At 48.0% G+C, this 10,903-nt stretch overlaps 1 protein-coding gene across 1 annotated transcript in view; it reads left to right on the top strand.

The window, feature by feature from the left end:
* Positions 1–10,903, top strand: part of LOC134093412 (FERM domain-containing protein 5) — a 128,622-nt gene that overhangs the window by 111,468 nt on the left and 6,251 nt on the right. The window contains exons 11-13 of the mRNA XM_062546461.1: positions 2,706–2,780; positions 4,468–4,536; positions 5,078–5,184. Coding sequence (XP_062402445.1) covers positions 2,706–2,780; positions 4,468–4,536; positions 5,078–5,184 — 251 coding nt within the window. The remainder of the gene's footprint in view (positions 1–2,705; positions 2,781–4,467; positions 4,537–5,077; positions 5,185–10,903) is intronic.

Below are 10,903 nucleotides of genomic sequence, written 5' to 3'. Positions count from 1 at the left end.
AGAGTGTGTCTGTGTGTGTGTGTGTGTGTGTGTATCTCTTTACCATCTAGAAGTGTGGTAAATTCGGTCTTCTGGGAAGCACATGGTACAGTACAGTACATCACGATCCTGCATCAATCTCTCCCTGCTGTCTCTTGCTCTGTCTATCTTTCTCTATCTCTCTACTTTTCACAATCCTGCATCACTCTCTCCCTGCTCTCTCTTGCTCTGTCTATCTCTCTCCATTCCTCTACTTTTCTCTCTCCCATCTGCAGGCAAGTGCTGTGTAAACAACATCAAGATGATGTCTTTGTCTCGTTCCTGCCCTCACTCTCACTTTATCTCTGCCTGTCTGGGTAGCTCTCTCTGTCTCTCTCTCCCTCCCTCTCTCTCTCTCTCTCTCTCTCTCTCTCTTCTCTCTCTCTCTCTCTCTCTCTCTCTCTCTCTCTCTCTCTCTCTCCCTCTCTCCCTCCTTACACCACTGTTTGGATGCCTTTTTCTCCTCCTTCCCTGTAAGAGTGCCTGTCCTCTGGAGGATGGGTGGCTCTGCGGGCTGCAGGCCCAGTGTTTGGGTCCTCTGGTCCAGGAAGGGGGTCACTGGCTGGCTGCGGCCTGTCAGCGGGTGACTGATGTGGAGTGGGTAGCGATGAGAGAGCCAGCGCTCCCCTGGTCACCTCAGGAGACAAATGGACTGCGCCCAGCTCAAGACATGACTGATTGTGTGTGTGTGTGTGTGTGTGTGTGTGTGTGTGTGTGTGTGTGTGTGTGTGTGTGTGTGTGTGTGTGTGTGTGCGTTCGCGCGCTCGCCTTTCTTCTTAGACCATGGGGACAAGATTTCAGGCACTCACACAGTGCTTATCGGGCCCCATAACACAAACACATAAACAAATGCACATAAACAAACAAACAAACACACACACACACACACACACACACACACACACACACACACACACACACATATACACACACAAACATACTGATTTAATGTATCCCCTTCCATGTGTTCCCAGAATTTCACACATACATCACTGTTACCCTTTGCCATGTCAAAACAAACACTTTCTTGCACATTCCCCTGGAACAACTGCAAACACACGCACACACAGGCACACACACGCACGCACACACACGCACACACGCACACGCACACACACACACAGACACACACACACACACACACACACACACACACACACACACACACACACACACACACACACACCTCTTCAGAGGCAGGTAGTGTATATAGAGAGATGGGAGCCTCAGAACAGATGTATTTTTCATCGCAGGCTTGACAGGAGCTGGAGGGAGTTAGGGATCAGATGGAGACGTACAGTGAGAGAAACAGAGGTAGAGCTAAAGAGGCAGCAGCAGATAGGAGGAGGAGGAGGAGGAGAGAGGAGGAGGAGGAGGAGGAGAGGGGCAGGGAGGCAGCAGGTAGAGGGAGGACTTGTACTCCTGAGGATGGAGAGATTGATGCAGCCTGCTGCTGATCATTGCCATTTTGGAGGTGGATTCATTCTGCTGCCCTGCAGTCCCATGCTGGGAGACTGTGGATGCACCATCATGAGTGGAAACTCGGACCACACCTGACACACACACACACACACACACACACGGACCTGCACACACACACACACACACACACACACACACACACACACACACACACACACACACACACACACACACACACACACACACACACACACACACACACACACACACACACACACACACACACACCTCTCTCTTTCTCACACACACACACCTACCTTCCATCACATGTACCTTATCCATGCCTACCTCTCTTTATACTCACATACCTTTACACCTAAACCCTCATACTGACACACATCCACACAGAGTGAGAGAGAAGAAAAGAAATAAAAGAAACGAGAAATACAAAACTAGAAAAACAGATCCCACATTCATGCAGTGGAACTAATCCTATTATGGATTCATTCATCCTCACGCTCTCCCGTGTATCGCTACAGTCAGTCTTAATCAATCCTTTTCCCCCAACAAAAATCAAACATAAACACACAATTAAAGTATAGTTACAGCTGGATTATGATCTCCCCTGAAGAGCGCTGGGGCTCTGTGTGGAGCAGTGGAAAATGCATAATTTAGAGGCCGGGTGTTTGTTTCCAGTCAGCGACGTGTTTTGGGAAGCGGACGCCACATGCGGCCGATAAGAGGCCTGGAACAAAATGCCCCCCCGGGGACCGCTGGGTGTGTAGGCAGAGAGACAGTCAGGGCTCCAGACACACACACACACACCACACACACGCACGCACGCACGCACGCACATGGACAAACGCGCGCACGCACGCACACACACACACACACACAGCACACAGGGTCTAGGTGGCAAATAGAAGTTTCCACCCTGTGTCTGAATTAAACATTCTTTATCACGGTGCTTCTGAGTGCCAAGCTCGGGGATGACACACACCCTCTGGAGCGCTATCAAAGTCCCGCCCCATGAAGTGACTCCCCTCCTTTTGTGTGACATTCTCCTTTCTCTCCCCTTTTGCCTTTTATCTGCAGGCTGCAGCTCCTTAAAATTCAAGTCAGGATGCAAGCTACCTTTCTCTTAAAACGTGTTTATGCTTGTGCCCTTAGCGTACAGAACAACTCTCTCCTTCTCTCTCCCCCCCCCCCCTCGCTCTCTTCCTAAAAATATCTCTTTTTCTTTCTCTTTCTCCGCTCTCTAACAGGCTGGAGAAATCGAGTCAGGTGCGCACGGTGTCCAGCAGCAACCTGTTCTTCAAAGGGAGCCGCTTCCGATACAGGTGAGCGCGCCTCGTAGCCATCTTCAGAGGAGGCTGCAGACAAGCCTCTGATGCTTTTTCTGGAGCTTCTCTCTCCCCCGAGGCACAAGCACTTCCTGTTCCACCACACAGTACTCTAACGGTAGTCTGCTTCACGTGGAGGCCCAGCGGCTCCGCACAGCACAGTGCAGCACAGTAGCACGCCAGAGCAGAGTAGAACAGAACGCCAGCACAGCAGATGGAAATGGTGCAGCTCAGCTCAGCTAAGCCTCACACCACCGAGCGAGCCGAACATCTCCGCCCGACACAGCGTGGTGCAGCAGAGCACAGCCGTGCTGGACAGCACCACACATAATAATGATAATAATGCAGTCCAATACTGCAGAGGACAGCACAGCGCAGTACAGAGCATCAGAAGGGAGCAGGAGCAGGACAGGACAGGACAGGACAGTGGAGGACATCACAGCATGGCGTAACACAACACAAAGCAGGGGGCAGAACTGAGGGAGCTGCAGAGACTGGACAGAGTGACAGAGATGGATGAAGGGCTCAGACAATACTGTATATCTTCATGAAGTCAAAGGACAGGGGAAGGTGCCTGGATAAGAAACCAGAAGCGTTGGGTGTGGAGGAGGAGGAGGAGGAGGGGGAGGAGGGGAGGGGGTATTGACCAGGCTGGAAAACAAATGTCCAAACAAAGGTTATTCGCTAATAGTGTTTGTGTTCGGAAATTCAGCTGAACAGCTGTTAGATTAAATAACATCCCCTACAAGAGGGGTTTGAAGTAGTGTATTAGTAGAGTAGTGTAGATTTTTGTAGATTGTTTCTCAATGAAAATGACAGTATTAAGCAACTCAATGAAATGAAAGTATTAAGCAACGTGTCTGTTGTTAGCTCTAAAAAGCCTCTGCCTTGTGTTGGTGGGAAAAGGCCTGTTCAGTGGCACTTGTTTCGGCAAACCAAACCACTCTAGAACAGGATAATGTCATTGAGAAGAAAAGGCATGGGTCACTCTCGTCCGGCGGTGGCGGAAGGCGTAGTTGGACGGACACTGATTGAGCTTAAGTGAGTGGAGTACACAGGTTAATCTGATTGCAGTGCTGGTGGACTCACACAAGTGCTGTGCAGCGCCATCGGTCTCCCAGCTGCTTCCCTCGTAGCCTAGCCAGAAAATCAATGGGATTTGTTCTTTTTTAAACTGGAAAGTACACTTATTTAAAAGTGAAGTAGACAGATTGATTTTTATGTACTTCCAACACTACTTGTTTGGACTTTTTTTTTGAGAGAGAGTGGCCTCATAATCTCATGGCCTTAAGGTGCCTCATAGAGGTTAGAGATAAAACACTTTTAGGGCACTTAATGCAATTTTAATGTGTTGTTTGAGTTGATGGGGAGTTGATCACCCACAGTCAGAGCTGAGGAGCAGAGCTTCTCAGACTTTTTGAGGCCAGAGATTTCTTATAGGGGAGAACATTGCCTGCTATCTGCCACAACCATATCAGAGTTTCTATTGCCTCAGAGTTAGTGTGGGTGGGAGTAATGAACACAGTATGTTTGTTGTATTGGTGCAAATGATTCCCATTTGTAAATTACGGTATTCACGGCTCTCCTGTCACGGACCTCAAGTTGTCATTGGGCCCCAATTTGAGAACCGCTTTAGAGGTAACAGGGTGTGACGTGTGTGTGTGTGTCTGCCATGTCTCCTCAGTGGGAGAGTAGCTAAAGAGGTGATGGAGCAAAGCGCCAAAATCAAGAGGGACCCGCCAGAAATACACAGGTAAGATTACTGCTGTGTTTCTTGAGTACCTGTAGAAAGATCTCTCTCTGTGTGTGTGTGTGTGTGTGTGTGTGTGTGTGTGTGTGTGTGTGTGTGTGCATGTACTGTATGTAGGTAATGTATTACAGAGTGTGTGTATTGTCTAAAATTAGTATAGATGTGTATGTGTATATAATGACCATGTGCCTCTTACAAAGCTGGCCACGTTTATATATGTGTGTGTGTGTGTGTGTGTGTGTGTGTGTGTGTTTGATGTGATGTGATGTGTGAGATGTCCTATAGGTTGTGTGTGTATGTGTGTAGTGTAATGGGGATGTAATGCCCGTGTGTCCCTACAGAGCTTGCCAGGTTTAGGTGTGTATGTGTGTGTATGTATATAATGGTGAGGTAATGGTGGTGTGTCCCTACAGAGCTGGCCTGGTGTGTGTGTGTGTGTGTGTGTGTGTCTGTGTGTGTGTGTGTGTTATGATGTCCTGTAGGTTGTGTGTGTGTGTGTGTGTGTATAGTGTAATGGTGAGGTAATGCCCATGTGTCCCTACAGAGCTGGCCTGGTGCCCAGCAGGAGCTGCCCGTCCATCACCCACGGCCCACGCCTCAGCAGTGTGCCACGCACCCGCCGGAGAGCCGTACACATATCCATCATGGAGGGTACGCGCACACACACACACACACACACACACACAGCCTCACACACTTAAACAAATACCACATACCCTCTTGCCGTGTGAAATGAAACCTCTCCTCCATCGGTTTGCAGAGATGGGAAATGTGGCTTCAGAAAATTTAAGTCCTTCCACATACAGTACTTATTCCAACCATTTGGTAAAAAAACATTTGATTCTTATAGCTCAACTTCTCAGCCAGGTAGAGGAACTCATTTGTGAAATCACCTGTTTTGGGTGCCCCAGTAAAAACATAGTAGGATTTTTATTTTCTGAAACTAGATCTCACTAACTCACTCACACACTCACTTGGCCAATCACTGACTTGGCCATAGGGGTCAGCAGAGAGTAAAATTCTGTCAGGTTACATTTTTGTTTTGGCTGAGTTCCAAGAGGCACCCCCACACACTCCCAGTACATTTCAACAGGTTCAAAAGCTTTGGTTGAGGCAGCAGAGCAGAGCGGTAGAGAAGGTTTCAGAGAGAGGTGTGATGTACTGTTCTCTTCTTTTCTCCTTGTGTGCCATGTGTAGTGGTTGAGTGCTGTAAGGAGCTGGCGCTGGCACTGTTTGATTTGCCGCTAGCTGGATGCCTGAATTGGATATTCGGTAGACAATTTGATAATGATTGCTGAAGTGGGTGCCAAATATGAGCTGCTCTGTGCTAAAGAGACAGAAAGACTTGGACTTCTCCGAGAGTTGAGGCTGTTTAACGACACCCAAGCAAAACACACATACACATACACACACAGACACCACACACACACACACACACACACACACACACACACACACACACACACACACACACACACACACACACACACACACACACACACACACACACACACACACACACACACACACACAGACACACACAGACACACACACACACACACACAGTGAGCAAGCGGTAACCTGAGACGCTGGGTTCTATCTCCACTGCTGGGAGTTGGGGACGCAGGTGTCAGTGTCAGTCAGGGAGCTCTATTTCAGGGCTCTCTCTATCTCTCACTCCATCTTTCTCTGTCCCCTCTCTTTCTTTCTCTCTTTTTTCTTTCTCTTGCTTTATTTATCTGTCCATCTCTTTCTTTATGTCAATCCATCTATCTATTCCTCTTTACTTCTCTCTTTTCCTTTATCTTTCTAGCTCTGTTCTATCACTCTTCCTCGCCTTCTCCCCCATTCTCCCTCTCTCTCTCTCTCTCTCCCTCCCTACCTCTCTCTCAATGATAGTTCCTGAATAGTCATAGGCCTGAGGATCTGGTGAGTGCCTAATCCCCTGTGCTCCTATCCTCTGGTCCAGACCACTCCCCCACCTGACCACCCCTCACCCCCTGGGTCTGTTCACCATGGTGCAGCGCTGCCTGTCACCACAACAGTACAGTACAGTAAGCTGACCAGCACTGATGCCAGACATTCCAGTCAGGTCTTTGCAAACTGTTACCTATCCAGCTATCAAAATGGCCCAACTCTCCAGGGCATTTTTTAGTGTCAGCTGTCCATGTTTATGTGTGTGTGTGTGTGTGTGTGTGTGTTTGTGTGTGTGCCTGTGTGTGTGCCTGTGTGTGTGTTTGTGTGTGAAGAACATAGCTGGATTTGTGCTGTCAAAAGCTCCGAGAGCCACGAAGATTGAGAGGGATAGAGAGTGACAAAAATCCACGCATGTGCTGACATTGTCCCTTCCCCGAGTATTAATACCCTCCCTGAAAATAGCCGGGGCCTTCCTCTCCATGTAAGTCACTGCAGGGGGAGGGCGGCGGCCAGGATGATGCAGGGGGTGTCAGGTGATCTGGGAGGAGGGGGTGGGGGGGGGGGGGTGTTCGGGACAGGGTGGGCCGGCAGGGTGAGGCGGGGGGAGGGGGGTCGGAGAGTTGCTAGCTTGTGCGTGTCCTTTGAGCCTGTTGCTGACGTCCCCCCGTACTGCAACACAGCCTGTGTGTGTGGAGAGCAGACGGGTGTGTGTTGCACTACACAGCCACCCACAGAGGACAGGGCACGGAGGGACTGTAACCGCCACACCCAGGCCAGGCAGGGGGCCACCTTCCACAAGACTTGGATGCCGAGTCTGCTACCGTAACCGCAAACTGCAACCGCAAGCCGCAAAACGCTGTACACGACCGTTTTCCTTAACTTTCCACGCCTCGCTTTTTTGGCACGCCGTAAAAACCCGTAGGACAGAGACGCCACCATGGTGAAGTGCCTGATCCGCATCACCACGCGGGTGAACGTTCACCTGCGCATGATCAACCACTGCTACCGCGACGTGAAGGTGCGGGTGCTGAGCCTGGGCCCGCGGCTGCTGGGGAAGGCCCTGGGCGTGCTGCCCCTCTACCCGTCCCTGACCGAGGGGGAAGCGGGAGGGGCGCAAGCGGCCCCTCTCCCCGGAGCCCCTCCGCCCAAGGGCCGTGGCACACCTGTCGCTTCGGTCATGACAGTCCCACCTGCCGAAGGTAACACCATTGCGGTGTGTGTGTGTTTGTGTGTGTGTGTTGGGGGGCTGGGCAGGTTGAGATTGAGTCCGAGTGGTGTGTATGTGGAGTTAAATCACCCCTCGGATCATTAACGGCTGACGGAACGTTGAAAGGTGGCACGCCTCTAAATCTCTGAGCTGAGAAATCATTTCTGCCTTCAAAATTGTTGGAGGAAATTGTTTAGTGTTTTTTTTTGCACTAGTTTCTGCACTAGTTGTGAAAAATTAATACTCTGTGGGATTTGTTGACATTTTACCTTAATGTCGGGCTGTCTCTGATTGGCTTTAGAGCTTCAGGGACTGGGTTTTCAGCGCCATGTAGTCTGAGTGCTGTCTGTGATTTAGGCTTTCTAATGTATTATCTTGTCATCTACATGCAGCGTCCCTTAGATTCTGATTTTGTTTGATCTGCCATTCTCTCATTTGATCTGACATGCTTTGATTTCAAACATATTCGCACACCTTTGTATTATCCAAAGGAATGGCACATAATTTCCACATTTGTTCTCGTGCTTGAACTTTGTGAACTTGCATTTTGTTTTCTTGGCATAGCCTCAAGCATTGCTTGTTTGAGTTTTGTTTGAACACACGATTGGACTCGACAGGAGAGCAACAAACTGACTCTGTTGCGCACACACACACACACACACACACACACACACACACACACACACACGCACACAGATCCTTATTCTAAAAATGCATTATCCCCTGAGTCAGCTACTGTACTCCTCCAAGGGCTGTCAGCTGTGATATTTGCCTCCTCTCTATTTTGGCTGTGTTGTCTTTCTCCTTTTGGTGAATGCGAATGAGAACCTTAAGCCCAAGCATACTGCATCATACTGTAAGGACATGAAACCCTAATCCAAGCCGGTCAGAATGAAGGGGGTAATACATATGCGCAATGACACTGTCAGGAATTTCTTAATGCTCAGCAGAAGATCATCTGTTTCTCTTCTGCCGCCCCGGCCGTTTAGATTCCTAGAGAAAGGACACGCTGTGTTTAAAAAAAAAAAAAGAAAAAAAGGAGTGGTGGATTTATGTCTGCTTATGAGGTGGAAATTCAGCGGAGAGAGAAGATGAAAGAAATACTGTATGAAATATGCGGGTGACAGCACCTGCCTGAGGAGATTTGCACTGTGCAGTGAGAGAGTGATGACTCGCACAGGGAGACACACTGAAGGCTACTTGCGTAGTGTCAGAAAGTAGGCCTACTGTCACTGAAAAACTGACATCGTTCATGATCCGACAAAAACATGCATAGAAAAACTCCAAGTGTAAAAAATGTAACCCCCCCCCCCCAAAAAAAACCATGAATGCAGCCATTCAGCCATTCATGATAGGAAATCATCTTCCAGCCAGAGATGTGCAACATGAATCCTGCTCTTTAAGCTCAGCACTGCTCCCAGAGTAGTCTATGATAAATCACATCATTAAACAATATGTCTTAAAAGTCATTATTCCCTGTTTTACGGCCCACTGACTGCGTCCGTGCACCTCTGCGTTGTTAATGTTGTTAATAGCAGAAATGTTGTTCCTGTCACTCACTTCCCCATCTGGGCTCTGGAGCTTTTTTACTTGACCCTGCGATTAATTATAGCCTCCTGTAAGTAGGGTATCACCAGAGAAGCCAGCGGGGCCTGCTGCTTAATGTTGGACGGTCAGTGCGAGTGTAAATAAGTAAACCTACCTCATATGGTATGAAAACACAGGGAAATGGGCACTGCGTGTGGTCTGCTGTGTTGTGAAGAGTGATGTGCAATGTCCCGGCGAGCTGTGGGACAGCTGAGGATTTCGTTTGTAACAGACCACTTACTCCCATAGTGCTTTGTTTCCAAAACAAGCTCTTGGTTAAACAGACTGGGACTCATGTGAATTCCAGGTGTCAGTTCAATTTGGCTATTGCTCACTATTCATTACATGGGCCAATTCACCACGTACACTCATCCTTAAGAATGGGCAAGCTCTATACTTTTGATGGTCTGAAGGGACTGAGACTGAGAGAGAGTGATGACCCAAGTGAGAAGTGTTTCATTAGTGTGCATTACATGCAGTGCATTAGCCGTGTGTAACGTGTTAATTCAGTACTAGCACAGAAGTGCTAATGGTTACTGACACCTCTCTGTTATTTTTCCTCCACATAAGATTTTCTTAGCAGATTGTCGGTCAGACGTTGGCAGTCTAGACGTCTGCCCAGAGCAAGAAGTTTGCCCAGTGGGCCGGTAGATGAGTGTCCGTCTCCACACATTATCGCCCAGTCGGAGGAGTAGAGGGCCCCAAGTAAAACGTTCAGTCCCTGGGGGATCCACGATCAGGTTTCCCCTCTCTCACTGGAGCCTGTTTGTCTGCTCCTTGTACAGTAACTGGTCCCTTATAGATCTCCCATTACACTCGCTCCCTCGGCCCAGTTAGCGTGTGTTTAGCTTGCACTTGAGGGGCATGATGCTTAACTATGTGAGGTGCGGCCCTGGTAATGAAAGTACCTGTTGGTGCCAGAGGTGCAGTCCTGATTACGAAAGTACCTGTCCACTCCATGCTTTTGCTTTAGCTATGTGTAAGGCCAGCTGAACAGTGTGACCTACTGAATTACATGGTTTACAGTGCTGTTGTTAAAGTTGTTGTATGTAAGAATTTTGATTTAGAAATTCAAAGATTTAGTAAAAATGTTAATGGAAATGATGATATTTGAAGAAATGACAGTTTGGACGTAATGTCAAAATGACTGTGTTCGGACACAGTCAACTAGACATCTTTAAATCTAGATGCTCTCCTGCTACTTGTAGTATCTCAGCCAAACATGTTGGTTGTCTTTGTGATTTAGGTGAGGACAAGCTATGTGAAACACTGCCCACAAAATGCATGAATATGAAATGAGTATGAAATTGTATTTGTCTTGAGAGTAGAACACCAGAACAGCACATAGCACCTTTAATATTTATTTAGCTGCATTCTAACATTCTTTTCCCCCTTTTTTTATATCACCCAACTAAGTGTAAAATACATGTAACGTACCGTGTACAAAGACTATTTGAAAAAACTATTAGATAAAGCTTGTGAACACAAAAAAACATCAAACATATAGACATTATTTGACGTAACGCTACCCTACAGTTTACAATGGCATTCTTACACTCTTTTGCATAAGAGGGTTTCTTTTCCCGTCCCGTGCATATTCTATGTGTACTATAGATAGATTACACACAACATCCACTGCAGACCAATGACCCCTTGAGA

The sequence above is a fragment of the Sardina pilchardus genome, chromosome 10, assembly GCF_963854185.1.
Source record: "Sardina pilchardus chromosome 10, fSarPil1.1, whole genome shotgun sequence".
Lineage (NCBI taxonomy): Eukaryota > Metazoa > Chordata > Actinopteri > Clupeiformes > Clupeidae > Sardina > Sardina pilchardus.
This window is presented reverse-complemented; position numbering and strand designations above follow the sequence as displayed.